General features: G+C 40.2%; 1 protein-coding gene across 10 annotated transcripts in view; it reads right to left on the bottom strand.

Annotated features, from left to right (window-relative positions):
• Window positions 1–356: 356 nt before the first annotated feature.
• Window positions 357–15521, bottom strand: part of celf6 (CUGBP Elav-like family member 6) — a 137690-nt gene continuing 122525 nt past the window's right edge. For 9 of the 10 annotated variants that reach the window (XR_008601355.1, XR_008601356.1, XR_008601353.1 and 6 more), the window contains 4 exons: window positions 11925–12068; window positions 6993–7142; window positions 2851–2920; window positions 427–495 (listed from right to left, as the gene is read on the bottom strand). Coding sequence is in view for 1 of the 10 variants with exons in the window: in XM_023268849.3 (XP_023124617.1) it covers window positions 7015–7142; window positions 11925–12068 (272 nt within the window). In the remaining 9 variants the exon portion in view is untranslated. Of the gene's footprint in view, window positions 496–2850; window positions 2921–6992; window positions 7143–11924; window positions 12069–15521 lie in introns of all 10 variants that reach the window. The other variant, XM_023268849.3, reaches the window with a different exon arrangement.

Genomic DNA, 15521 nt, shown 5'->3' with positions numbered 1-15521 from the left:
CTTCAGTACTTGTGTTGGCATTTGCACGTATTTATACATGTACAAAGTAAGTTTTTTTTTTGTTTTTGTTTTTTTTTTCATTTTTTAAGTGTGGCTTCTTTAAATGTGTATGTTTGGTTTGTTTTCTGTGTTATGTGTTTATCTATATCCTGTGTCAGTATGCATGCTTTGAGCATAATGAGTCTATAAAGGTTTTTTTTTCCCCCATCATGTCTAAAAAACAGCAGCAAAAAGTTGGTCTCTGCAAAAAATCTTCTTCCACAGACGCCAAAGCAAAACAGGGAAAAAAGAGGCATTTGCGAAGAAAGAAAAACAAAAATAAAATAAATAAATTTAAAAAAACAACAACTCTGGGATCCTCCTCTCAGTCACCCAATCTTTCAGCGGCTTTCCAGCAGGATCAAGGGACCACCCTTCCTTCATGATATGTAGCAGAGCAAGAAGTCTTTGTACTTTTACTGCACTTGTGGAAATAAGGTGTTGTGGCCCTTCATCCTGTGACACACAGAGAGAGAGAGGGGAGAGAAAGAGACGGGAGAATAAGGAGAGTGGATTCAGTGAGGCTGCGGCAAACATGCTCAGGGTTGCTGGCTCCTGGTTATCACACAGACTGACAGGCACAGCCAACAGCATGAGAAACAGACGGGGAAGAGAGAAAAAAAAAGAGGAGTGTGTCAATCACAACCAGAAATAAGTGGGCTAGAGGTGGGGTGGAAGATTTGTGTTTTAACCATATGGAACAGAGATCTACACTGTGACAGCACTAATCCAACGAAGGCCTAATTTAAACCGACTACGTCTGCATGAAAAAAAAAATCTTGTCTGAGATGTTGCTGTCATTCATCTTTTTTTGTTAATTCATTACAAACAAACTACAAAAGAACAGAATGAAACGTGAAGAAAACAAGACAAGTGTGTCCGAGTGTTAAATTAGTGTAATAATTAAAATGAAAGAAAAGCTGATGGTTGTCCAGTGTGGCGAAAAAAAAAGTACATAATTCAAGAAGTATCCTCTAATTAGGATACCATGAAAAACCAAGCTAGCATCTTCCCTGCCTTTGTGTTCACTTGATATGTTACACTGTTAATAAATGCGTCCGTGCTGTCGAGCTTGGAATATAAAAGATCGAGTTTACAGCCTATCATCTCTAATATGTTGTGAGCTGTGATGTGGGTGAAGAAAGGCTATGAAATCACAGCAAATCACTCTCTGGGAGTGAACATGAAAGGGTCTGACTTTGTGACGGGAACACGCGCCCAGACGCTCTTTGTTCTGTTCTACCTTTCCATTCCTGTAAATGAGCTTGTTACCGTTTCATAATAGATCTGCTTTTTAGACGGGGGAGCAGAGATTCAAACTTATTTCTTATGTGTGCCAAAGCGAGCCCAGCCATTAGCCACATAAAGCACTAACAGTCCCGATTACAGATGCCCTCTTTTATAAGCCACTAGCAATTCTCCTTATGCATGTACCACAGAAAAAAGAAACACACAGTGGCTATCAAATCCCCCCCCCCCAAGTAAACAGCTTTTTTGAAAACCTCACAACTATTTCACCTACCAACTTTGTCATGTAATAGAATTTATATTATCTCCCCCCACGACAAGCTTTGAGCCCCAACGTTATGCCCCACCACCCTCCACCCCACACCACCACCTACTTAGATGGCTCCATAAAAGACACCTGGCAGTTAAGGGGCATAGTTGAAGTCAGAAAAGCTTTTTCCCTCCTGGCTTGCCCGGCTAGACACCCCCCTGAGTTCATTGGCTAGACTATAGGAGGGAGAGTCACCTGCAGGGCTTCTAAAAGAATAGGCAGTATGAGTTAGATGAAAATGACTAACTCTAATCAGTTTTAGCCTGGAGGGTTAGCAACAAACTCACTTGCAAAGAAAGGACCTTTTTCACTGTGAAGCTGCCTTTTCTTTTAACAGATTGAGCAACAATTATCTCACGTACAAGCAGCAAAAACATAAGATCTCATTTATCCGGTGGCATAATCCTACTGAAAATACAAAAGATGACAGGGAGCAAATACTCATCCTAGGCTTTTGTATTGCATTCTATTTTCTGCACCCAGCTTACACATCTATGTGTGTATAGCATGTCAGTATGGTGGACGGATTTTGGCCATGTGGGTCTGTAGCGCTGCCTGCAGCTCTTCTATCACGATGTAATTGGTTTGCACCCTCATAAATAAATAAATGGGAAGTGATTCTCATGTTAGGCAAACAAAACAATCTTGCAGAAGTACTCCCTGTGCAGATGGAATCCACGGAGAAGTGGAGTGTCAACATTTGCCTGTGCTCTCTGTGTGAACGTTGGAGATTTAATTGGCTACACAAACATAGGGTCATCTTGGCCATCTCTCAGCTAAACAGCTGTCGATCGGAGGGAGAAAAAGGTCCTTTTTGCAAAGACGCAGACTTTAATAAAAATAAAAATACTAAAATCTGAGTTTGCCAGAAGAAAAACACTGTTGATGTGAATGTGAAGAAATAGAGAAATAGAAAATACAGTACATTCATACACATGAACCCCACAAGAGAAAGTAAAACATCACAAGGGCACACGGTACAATAGCACAAAGGGTTAAAGGCCACTTCCAGTTATAATCAACCAACCAATCAACACGTCAGTACAGGTACCAGCCAAGAACGGCATCGATTACTGCACTCCACAAACTGCCAATATACAATATACAGTATATATAAATATATATATAAAAGGAGGGCAGAATATAAAGAGATAGAGTTCAGAGATATCAATCAACTCCACGTCATGCAACGCAGTCACAGTCCCACCACATGACGTCATCCAAAAGAAAATGACACCATGGGTTCAACTTACAGCTGTGGGAACTTGGCCCCATGACAGGTGTAGGGGGTGTGTGGCTATAGCGGAGAAAGGCCACCTCACACTGTGATTGGCCGTATCAGGTTGCCAGGTTGGTGGGGGTGCAAAAGAAGGAAAAAAACAGTGGGATTTTCTTTTCCTTAAGTCAGAATTCAAAGCACCCTTTCCATATTTGTTCCACACTCTCACTTATTCTGCCTGACAAATCAAATGAGGTTATTATGGTTATTACCATAAAACTGAAAAAAGGCAAGTAAAACAGAAATAACACAACAAATAATCTTCAACACAGCACAGAAAAAGGCTTTTTCTGCGCTTCAGTGTGGTGGCGAAATATTCTCAGGCTGACAACATTTGCAGGTTAAAAGGTTGAATTGATGTTTTTTGTATTCACAAAGATAACCCTTATGGCAGAAATGCATATTTCAGAAACTTGTCCTGTCTACAGTAATTGGATTTGCCTTGCATTGTTTGCTATGAGGGTGGCCGTACAGTGAGTGCTTCAGCTTTTTTGCATTAAGTTTATCTTTAAGACACAGAGCGCAATTTCAGAGTAGCAGGGCTCCTGAGACCAGCCAGAAGAGAATGCTGTCTGATCGTGTTTTTAATTCAACTTCAAAGCAAAATTGTCTGTGTTGGAGGAAAAAAAGGGGCTTCTGAAGCTATCTACATGTTGAAGTTTTTACCTATAAGGAACAAAAAGGGGAAAAAAATCATTCAAGTTTCATCAAAGTTTTTCATCATAATAAAGTAGCTTAGTAAGAATTTAGAAAATGAAACACTTGAACTTATTTAAGTCGATTGCCCAAGAATTCAACGTATTGCCTGCCACCTTGCATGACTACGTATGTAATTATTGAAAAGCAAGCAAATATATTGTTACTTTTTTTTTCAAATACATTTATTTTTTTAAAGATTGTTCACAAATTACAGGAATCAATAAATGCGGAGCTGTGGTACACAACTGGCTACAAAAGTCCAATTTTATTTTTTCTCCACTGTTTTCATGGGATTGGTCTTGGTTTTGGTCTATTGGTTTTCCTTAACCCAGCTGCAGAAGTGGTGTAATGACAGAAGAAAAACAGACATGGATTGAAATGGACTGCAGATGAAGGAAGATATGGACGCACACACACACACGCACACACGCAAACACACACACCTACACACACACACACACACACACACACACACACACACACACACACACACACACACACACACACACACACACACACACACACACACACACACACCTCCTGATTAAGTGACCGAATGTTATTGTGGGAAATGTCTTGGAGGCATTCTGAGTATATCTCAATGACTGTCCTGTCATTCAATGCGGTTGCAGGATAGCTTCCATTTGTCCCTTTTTGATGTGCTAAATCAAATTCACCCCACCCCCTTTCACTTCTCAGTGTGTCTGCTTTGAAAGCCTCTTCTCAATTAGCAGGGCATAGCTCTATTCAAATGCTATCAGGGAACTGATAAAGGGAGCATCTATCATTTGTATTGCATACCACCTTCCATTTATGCCATCCTGTGGCTTTTAAAGTGTCAAATCTAAAACAAACAAATGGTATTACTGCGCTTTTATTTATGGAGGAATACAATCCGGGCTTGTGTTATTGTAATGAAAAGTTGTCCAGCCAGTTGGGTGAAAAGAGCATGCGTCTATATTATTTTCTCACTGGCAGCCGCTGTTTTTAACAGATGGGTGTTGATTATTTGAATCAAGTGTGACACTGAAATTAGTCTATTGAGTGATGGTGCTACTTTAAGCAAAACATCTTTTTATTGTTTTGCATGGAAGCTCTGACTTTTTAAGGGTCAAAACAAGGAACAGCTGACTAATGAAGATGTCTAGTGGAAGATAAAATAAATGGCTACTTATTTGCGGTGACTTTCTCACCGCAAGTAGGTAGCCATGATGTACATGTGTAAGATCTCTTATTAGCTCCTGTTGGCAAGAACTTCACATCAAAGAGCCAAAGCACTCTTTAACTGTGTTATAGCTGAGCACCAGAATTATTCTCACAGGTATCACAGTATTAATGCAGCGTGGCTATGCATGTGTTAAAAGAAAAACTGCCACACAGCAAAATTCTGTCATGAATGTAGAATAGAAATGTAAAATACTATTTATTAACACTTAAATATCAGCATCATCAATAGTCAAAGATCTGTGCTGCTTGGCTACAAGGTAATAGTTACAAAACAGTTGGAATTTCTTAATTGTTTTCATTTCTTTTTTTTCATCAGACTCAGTCATCATGTGATCAGCAACAGGTGTGCAGTTGTAAAGACTCTTGTTAGACAAATACAGATTACAAGACACAAACTTTTACATTTATAAGTCCATATTGTACATATCATTATCATATAGAATATGCAGTTCATACACTGTTCATGTTCATACAATGCACTGGATGGTAACAGTTAAAGTGCTGTTGTTACTTCAGGAGTTTGAATGGATTCATAAATGGAAAATCCTTACAAGAATACACATTTTGCTGATTTTGCGATGACTGAGCACTTCAGACATTTCTAAATATGACAACTACCAATATATGCCATAATCGAGACATCCCTAGTGTGTACTGGGATTCTAAGTTACATGAAGAAGCGTAATCTTTACTGGGTAACACAAGAACATGTCCTCATGCGACATGCCTGTGTTGTTATATTTGGGAAAATTAACAAACAAAGACTGACAGAGTATGAAAATGGACTATGATTGTTTTTAGCTATGAACAGATTGGTGAAGCATCACTTGAACTAACCGATGGCGCTTAGAAGGGTTGGTGCTGTTCTCTGCCATAATATAATCCACTGCAGTTTGTAAGTGCTTATCCATTAGGCATCGTTTGGACATTTATTTTTGCAAGCACAAACTTTTCTTGAAACATCACTCGTCATGCTCACTGAAAGTCTAAATCTACTCCGTGTTATTGTGCATCTCAATGATTTTTCCTGTGAGTCAAGGTTTAGCTTGGATCTTGCTAAGCAGCTGACAGAAATCTAATGCTGAGCTATTTTAGTGGATAAATTATTGCTATCTGGTTTTAGAAATGTGTAGCTTAACAACTAGCATCGATTCCCCACGCTATACCCAGTAGACAGGTAATTATGCACAGCTGGCTATTGATGATGTCATCAGTTTCCTCTGGAGCTTCCTGCAGGTACAAATTAGATTAGACAAACCGTAGAAGAAACAAAAACATTTCTGTGGAGGAGGGCAACCTGACAAAAGTCTCCAGAGGCTGTTTCTGTGAAAAGACCCTGTGCACACTAGAAACTAGTGCCCTGGCTCTTTCTCTGTGAATATTTTAAATACGGTGGAACACCTTGACTTGAAATGATACAAGTTTCGTGTCATAACAAGGCTCATAAGGGAAAAAGTCAGATCTCAATTACAGAAGTAGGTTTTCCTTTAGTTGGATACTTTTAAACCTAAACTAAACAAATTTTGTGGTTTTATTAGTCACGTTGATGACCATGTGTACATTTTAGCAATGAGTATTTTATGCAGTGATAGGTGACGGGATTTGTGTTAGCTGGGATATTGGATATTTGGCTAAGAATATTTTTGTCATTGCCTACTTTACCCAACAAAGAGTAGCTGACACATTTGCCATTTGTTTTAAATATGGTTAGAAAAAATTAATAGGACAAATTAAAGAGAAAAAATAATTTTTTTTTTAATTAAACTTGCAGTCATAGTCTTTTTTATACACATTTATCTATATATATCTATATACCTTTATGTATGTCTCTCTCTCTACAGATAGAGATATTTTTACAATTGAGACCAAAAGTTATTAAATTCATCCTTACATATCTATACCTCTATCTATATCCATATTTATGTCTTTATCTCTCCCTCTACACGTATTTCATTTCTAAACTAGAAATATACAGTGTTATGTCAGAATTGTTCAGATTAAAGACCAAAGGCCATTAAAAAGAGAATAAATGCCTACTTAGTAATCAGCATTTTTCTATTTTCTATTCAGATTTAAAGCAGCGAACTCTCAGAGATTCACATCTACCGTTTTGCACTAACAAAACCATGGAAATACATAAGTGAGTTTTCCAGGTGGACAGTTTTTAGTATGGCATGGGTGTTACTGTACCTGGATATGGACAGCAGACGAGTCAGTAAGGTCGGTTGGCATCCTTTGGCCGCTTTAGCTGCACCTTCAGCCTCTTCATGCCTATCTGAAAGCCGTTCATGGCCTGGATAGCGGCTTGAGCACTGGACGGGTTATCAAAACTCACAAAGCCTGAAACAAGAACATAGAACAGGAGAGAGAATAAAAGAAAAAAAAGGAAAAAACATATGAAGGAAGAAGAATGGGGGGAGGATGAGAGAGAAACAGGAAGAAGAGAAAGGGAGAGGGATGGAAATAAGGAAAAAAGACAGGCGAGATGAAAGAAAAGAGAGGGAGAGAAAAGACCCCTTTTAGCTCTCAACAATGACACAACAATAGGTCTTTGTTTTCTCCTTTCAGGAGATTAATTGAAAATCTCTGAATTAAAAAGATTACATAAAATACCACAAAGGCTAATAACACAGATATTAAAAATCAAACGAAGAAGAGTTATTAGAAACCGGGAGTTTAACTTGAGCAGAGAACAAAAAAACCAAAAAAAAACATGAAAAAGTGTTCAAAGATTAGAGAGAGAAAAAAGGAGTCTCATGTCATGTGTGGATTTTTAGAGCAAAGCAGTGTGTAAATGTTACCTGAGTATTGTGTGAATGTGTGTGTGTGTGTGTGTGTGTGTGTGTGTGTGTGTGTGTGTGTGTGTGTGTGTGTGTGTGTGTGTGTGTGTGTGTGTGTGTGTGTGTGTGTGTGTATTTTCATGTATGTGTGTGTGACTGAGCATGTATCCAAGTAAAGAGCAAGGGGCATGGGGGTCGTGACGAGATGCTCGGAGCAAGGTGTGTAGGACGGAGGTGCCTGCTGCTCTGAGTTATCACCTGGGTGTTGAGGCGGAATGAGCCCACAGCTTTCCACACCGGGACTCCTTGCCTGCTCTTATCAGACACCTCTGTGATTGACGGCCGGAATTTTCCGCCTGCCAGCTGATTTGATCACACCGCTATGGGTCCAATTTAATTTGGGGGGAGAGGGCAGGCTTTTGTCAGTGCGGGTGAGATAAGGCTGCTGCTTTTACAAACCTTTTAAACAAACTGAGCAGGGAAGGGCCTGTCAGTTGGTAGTGATCCCCCTCCCAGTCGTACAGTCGCACACACGCTCACACTATCCCTGGCTTTAATGAATCTCCATACCTCACATTTACATCCACATGCCAAAAGGCGATAGGATTCTGGGGGTCAATGTACAGAGAAAGAGCAAGAAAAGTAAATCCAAGAACATTATAACAATCCAGCAGAATTTGATATTTGAGCATGTTTCCAATTTCGGCTATTTTCTTGAGACTAACTGGCTGCTGATGTGTCACATCTTTGATGCAGCACTGAGTGTGCAGTGCTGAGCAACTGAATACCCTAAACACTACTACTGTTTGAGGTATGGCTCTCATTGCAGCCATCCATATCAGCAGAAAGCTGGATGCATTGTATTGCCATGCATTTTTAATAAAAACACACCCAAAGTTAAAAACATTGTTGAGTGAGAATCAGGAAAATTCAAGTCAAGGACCAGGTTGAGCAGCTGAAATTACTGCAGTACTGAAGTATTTCATTGCTCCCAGTCAGGTTAATACAAGAATTACAAATAGTGATGCTGTGCAGTGTGCACTAATGATATTTGGTAAAATGAAAACCCTTTCCTGCATTAATGCAGGGGTGGTAGTGCTGTATGGGTGATGTATTGGTTCTCTGCCTGAGAATCTGAGTAGTCAGAAATTGTAATTATAAGATTCCAAACCCTACTTTGGATCTTTATTAGATGTTTTATTGTGATGATTAGTTTTATTTTTGCAAGTATTGATTACAATTTTGCTTGTCCTTCTATTGGACAGATGTGGTTTAAGTACTGATGACTATTTAAATGTGTTAAATTATCGGATGGTGACTCTGTATTTTAACTATGTAAATGTTTAGATGAGCACTGCTGAAACAAACTAGCAGACTCAACTTTCTTTGACATGATAGTGAGAAAGAAAAAGAAAAAGGCCAAACAGCAGGAAATAAGAGCAGGGAAAGGTCTATCCTATTTTCAGAAACCCTTTAGGTAAATTGCATCTCCTTGTGTATATTTTTTCACCGTATCTAAAAAGCAGAGGGCTTCCTTTTTTAGGTGTGTCTTATTCCATTCTCGCAAGACCTTTTGAAATTTGTTTTCAAGCTAATTCCAGCTAATTCCACTCAACAAGGTAAGCTTTGATCACTTTTAAAAGTCAATATTGAGTGACTAAATGCAGCGGATTAAGACTAATGTTGTTTCCATTGAGTCTCAGATTAAACTAAACATAGCCACATTCTAGCTTTTTATCAATGTCTATAGGTGAATACATTTGACCTACAGATGGTTTATACATTTCTGTGACTCAATATAGCATTATTAGTAATGAGCCTGGTGAAATCAATGGATTTATAGTAAGACAAAACACAAAAATGTATCACTACGGATTGCACACACTACACACCAAACTAAATTAAGTTCGTACAACGTGAATCACTAGTGATTTCTCATCATCTTAATTTTTATAATTGCTTTGAGGGCAGATATTTTTTTAAAATCCCCAGCTTTTCTTCATCTCACCTGTGCAAGTGTTTAATATCATACCGCGTCACATATTCATATCCATTTTTGTCACACTGCAAATAAATGCACTAAACTAAACAGACATCTGTCTGAGTTGACAGTGATGTATCCCTGAAGAGTATGCGCCAAATCCTACTCCCGAGTTACACCCTTTATAGGAATATGCTTCGAGTGCTCCTTCAGTGACCTTTTTGTCATATTCAAATTCTCAAGCTTCTCTGTAAACACTCGATTTCAAAGACTGATGTCTGATTATTGTCTCATAAAATCCAAAAGTGTAGTTCAGTTCACCTGTGCTGCAGGGAAATGAGGCCACATGGATATTTCTGTTGAAACTTGCAATTAACCTTGCACAAAGTATATATATTTTCAATTCATTTAATATTGTTAATAGTATTAACTGTATATTTAGCCTACTGTTAACACTAAAAAGCAATACATTGTCATGGCCTGTTGACTGTTTTTGCATGATGAAGATAAGGTAAAATGTATTTAATAAAAAAATAAAAAATAAAAGTGAATTTCTAAATTATGACATGGTGCTGTGCTGCTGAAAGGACAGTGGGTCTAATGTAAGCATACTGTAAAAAAAATGAGATGTTCATATTTTAGATATGTAAATAATTAATCTATCCAAATTGAAATACATGCAGTACAGAGGAAATTTTCTCTTCAACTAACAGTATGGTTGCAATTCTTCTACATTTTTCCTTTCATTTTTCTACACATGTATACTGTATGTAAATATATGTACAGCGTATCTGCACATGTCCATTTTTCCATTAACCACACCATCGAGGCTAAACTCACATTTTTTAAGACCAAGTGCTCCAAGTTCTTGGAGGCCTAATAACCTATTCCCCTTAACGCACAGCATCTTCTGCCTAATTTGTTAATGTCCTACAAAAGAGCCCGGGGCTCCTGCTATAAAAAGGAGGGAGAAATGAGTTTTTAAAAAAAAAAAAAAACACACAAAAGAATCATGGGTTAAGTTGCTGTTTTTCAGCAAAGATCTTAATTACTAGCTGTGGAAAATAAGCCGGTGAGACTGATGAGGTCACCGCCCCTTTGTCCTTCCCCCTTGTTGACTGACGGATAGTGATAGCGAGAGGCATATGTTTAGAGGAGAACACACACAGGGGGGAGAAAGAGGGAGACAGAGAGAGAGACACTGTCTGAGATGGACAGAGAGAGAGACAGAGATGAGGGAAGAAGGGGGAGCTGCATAGACTTGTCATGTTGAAGAGAAAGTGAAAGAAAGCCAATGCTGGGAGTCCCTCTCTCTCTCTCTCTCTCTCTCTTTCTCTCTCTCTCTCTCTCTCTGCCTCTCTCTCTCTCTCTCTCTCTCTCTCTCTCTCTCTCTCTCTCTCTCTCTCTCTCTCTCTCTCTCTCTCTCTCTCTCTCTCTCTCTCTCTCTCTCTCTCTCTCTCTCTCTCTGTCTCTCTCTCTCTCTCTCTCTCTCTCTCTCTCTCTCTCTCTCTGTCTCTCTCTCTCTCTCTCTCTCTCTCTGCCTCTCTCTCTCTCTCTCTCTCTCCCTCTCTCTCTCTCTCTCCCTCTCTCTCTCTCTCTCTCTCTCCCTCTCTCTCTCTCTCTCTCTCGCTGCCTGTCTCCTGGGTGCTGCTGTCCGACTGAATCAACAGCAAGGCCCACACCAGTCTATTATTATCTCTTTAAGCCCATGGATTCCACCTGCACCGCCTCCACCCTGATGAACTGGTGTGCTGTGTGGGAGGCGAGGGGAGGGGAGGGGAGGGGAGGGGAGGGGAGGGGAGGTGGGACGCTGCTGGGTTGCCCGGCTGGAGGATTGTGGGGAGTCTGGGAAAACGCTTTCCTCTCGGGTAAAGGAGGCTGGGAATGGCAGAGAAGGGGAAATTGATACTAATTGTCTCTGGAAAGGTGTGAGAGTGAGAGGGTTGTGAATACATGCGTGGGGGAAACAACAATGGTTGAAAGATTGTTTGGGTCAGTAGCTCGATGACATGGTAAGTTTGCTATTTGTGATTTACAGCGATGAAGGCATCCACCTTTTCACATCAACCCCCTTCCCATTACCGAGTCCCTCCATCTTCTTGTGCTTGCGTGATGGACCGAGGGAGCATTGCTCCTTGATCTCCCTCCTCACCCCCCTGTGCAGTGGCATGTAACGCCACTTTTAAAATGTTAATTTGTAGCTTGATTAGGACAGACACTGGGAATAAAAGCAAAAGCAAACACTAATTGCAGGGAAGCAACAAGAGACATGAGTAGATTACCAAACACAGTCGCTGTATGACTTTGTTCATTTATTGGATTTTTTTTTTTCTTGTCTTCGCCTGCAATTTTTTTACTCACCGAAACATTTGCTCTGATTGGTTGCTCGGTCCACAAAGACTTTGGCGGAGATGACGTTACCGAAAGGTAGGAACATTTGCATGAGCTCAGCATCTCCAAACTCCTGGGGCAGGTGATAAATAAACAGGTTGCAACCTTCTGGCCCTGGTGATGAGAGAAAGACAACAGGAGGGTTGTGTGGGAACATAAACAGGAGATGCCCAGTGAGAGGGAGACTGAGCATAATAACATGGGTGGAAAATGGCTGTAAAGCAATCAAGGCAACACTGTAGTAATGCAGAAATACCAAACTCTGATTATGTTGCCAAGCTGTGGCGAAAATATCAGTTTTGTTTAACCTGTTTATTGTGGGATTTGTGGAAGATACACAGTTTTATGTCATTTTTCAAGTATTATAAGGTCAAACTGGTTTGTTCAGCTCTTTTTTGTGGTTTCCATTTGAATCCTCTCTTGGACCTTATTTTGTTTCATAACTAGATTGGGAGGGGGCCCTTTGCTAAATCATGCTATACAGACACATTCGACTGTTGTATCAGAAACCCTGCTGACAATAGCGATGCACAGGCACAGAGAAGCAGAAACAGGGGAAGTAAAATAGGAAAACAGCCACAGATAAATACAGGGACAACAAGAGGGGTTGATTGAAAGTGAAAGATTGAGACGATTATATTGGGAAACTGAGACAGAGAAACAGAGAGAGGAGGCAGAGCACGCATTAAGACATAAGCCAAGTTTTTGCCCCAATTACTATGTGACAGTAGGACTGTCTTCCAATCTCTCTCCATCCCTCCATACTCATCCAACCAGCTGCCACATATTGTACAGGCCAATCTGGATAAAGGCAGGAATGAACTGGAGAGAGACAGAAAGAGAGCAAACCATGGACACATAAAGGGAGAGAGAGAAAGCGAGAGAGAGAGATGTGATGGACTCGGGGACAGTAAGCTTGCAGCTGGCTGCCTGGCAAGCTTTCTCTCCTGTCTCATTGCTCAGGGTGATAGCATGACGAGATGAGACTGGGTCTGGTGAGAAGGCTGATAAGAGGGCTGCAGTGGTGGCTGGCTGTAGTGCTGCTATGCCTCGGTGAGATAGAGGACACACACACACACACACACACACACACACACACAGGTTGACAGAGTGGGGATTTTTTAAGGACTGAATCTCAGTTCTGTCTGTTTAGGTGTCGCCCATTATGGTGAATTCTTGCTTTGAAAAGAAGCGGTTTGTTTGAGGGAATGAAATGCCTGCAGCTGCTGCATAAAGACATTTGGTAGGTTGTTTTTGTGGCATGCTGAATATTTGTTCACTTACCCCTTACAAGCTTGACACCACTTGTGGTTTTTTTTGTGATCACATGACCACTTCAGTTGTCTATATGTCATATACGGTGGACTGTACATCTAGGCAGATTTACTGAGCAAAAGCCTGTGAATGTCAAAAAACAAAAGCAACGCACATGCTCTTGATCACGCTGCTGGAACAGTGCGTCCTTTGAAGACCGCCATTTGGCCTCTGGGTTGTCATAGACTATAGTAGCTATACATCCTCATCTTGATAATTGCTCTTTGCATGCATTTGAAGTCCTTGGTAAAATTGCAAATATGTACCTATTACTGGTGATAACATTGCTGCCATAGAGTGTTCTAGGAAGTGCTGTGAGCAGTAAATCACCACACAAGAAGACTACTTTGAATGGGGATAGTGGCCATATGTAAATTAGGTGTGATTTGGTTTTTACAGGTGCAATCTTGAAATATCTTGATTGCACGCGGTACATCGGCCATGAATTAGATAATCTTTTGGGTCACTGGAAAATACTTTCAACAGTGCCACGCTCCCATCAAAGGCAACCTTATGGCAAATACCTAACAATTGTGCTGTGTCATAGCTTTTGTAGACAGTCAAATAGTAAATATTGCTATGGCAAATTTCTGGTCAGCTGGAGATGCATTGTGGGTAATATAAGCATCAGGTTTTGACAAGGATGAATAATGCATGAAATAAAAATAAACAAACAAAAAATCTATATTTGTTGCAACACTGGTGATAATGACAGCACCAATGTTGCCTGAGGGAGACATAGCAGTAAATAAACAACTTTACCTGGAGTTAACTTTCTTTTAGTAACTTCACTCACCTCTAATTCCCATCTACGATCTCATTCTAACTCTGTAATTTTGGCTCCTTTTTTGGCTTTTTCAGCCCAAATTACTGTGCATGTAAACAGTGCAAGCTGTTTAAATGCATAGATCTGTTACTGATCAGTAGTTCACTGGAATTCTCTAATGTCTTAAAGTTTATGCTCCTTCCTGACTGTCAGAGCTTAAAAAGATAGAAACAGTCTTTATGTTTGCTTTGTTTAGTCTTCGGTTGGTTTCTACCCTCCACCAGTTTCTGCATAGATTTCTGCTTGTCTTCAGGCTTGTCCCAAGGTTATGACTCCCAAAATAATCACAAGCTTGAATTCAAATTTGAATGAAAAGTATGGCATTCCAGGACAGATAAATCTTATCTTCCTGCTTCCAGCATTTGCCATCCCTCAAACAAGCGCTGATGCGTTGACTTGTGTCATGCAACAAGCTTGTATTCTACTAATAGAATTACAGTTGAGAGTGATGCATTTGACCCAGTGATCTTAGGAAGGTTATGATTGCCAACAAATACTTATTTGCTGAAGTTGGAACTTAAGCAAAGTAAGCAAACTGCAGAAAACCCTCCTATTATTTCAAGATTACAACCAATGATTTTGCTGCACTGTTTAAAGTATGAGGCATCTGCTTCATCCTTGTGGGTGATGCGACAGCACTGCATTACTTTTGGGCATGACAAAATTTTTGCTGTGTCAGTGTGCATTGCTATTCAGTTATTAAAATGTAACACCATGCTGCATAAGATGTACCGCTGAAATAAAAAGGACACTTTTTTTTTGTTTTTTAAAAGACTACAGTGATGATTTCTCTGGTTAAAATTATAGTTTGGGTTTTTGCAGGATTTTCTCTGTTGACACACACACACACACACACACACACACACACACACACACACACACACAGACGCAGACTGATAAAATGTATAGTTGAAATTGTTAGCTCTCAGTGGGAGGTTGGAGCTGAGGCTTGACTGTGCCTGTGTTTTCAGGTTTAGATGTCTCTTGTTAAATGGCAGGGCTGCAGACTGTGGCAGTGGACTGAGACAGGCTGGGACAGCAGCCAAAACCCAGAGGAGGCCAGAACTCAGACAGGCCACTGGCTCAACCAAGAATAGCTCTCTCTCTGTGTGTGTGTGTGTGTGTGTGTGTGTGTGTGTGTGTGTGCGCGCCTTTGTGTGAGGCTGTGTCTGTGTTTGCATTACTATGACTTCTATAATTTTTGCTAATGATTAAAATGCTCCAATGTATCACTGAGAGACGGGTTGTCCCACACGACTGTGTGGTTTTTTTCTATGCTATGAAATTATGCCACCGTACAAGTGAATAAGCTGCTGACGCGTGTGAGTAAGTGTGTGTATCTCTCATCATTCATACATTTCTACATGGTGACCATTGCTTGCACCCACACCACTGCCAAAATTCTAGCATAACCTAACTTTTCCTTC

The sequence above is a fragment of the Amphiprion ocellaris genome, chromosome 1, assembly GCF_022539595.1.
Source record: "Amphiprion ocellaris isolate individual 3 ecotype Okinawa chromosome 1, ASM2253959v1, whole genome shotgun sequence".
NCBI classification, from domain to species: domain Eukaryota; kingdom Metazoa; phylum Chordata; class Actinopteri; family Pomacentridae; genus Amphiprion; species Amphiprion ocellaris.
Note: the sequence above shows the minus strand (reverse complement) of the source record. Positions and strands in the feature narration are given on the sequence as shown.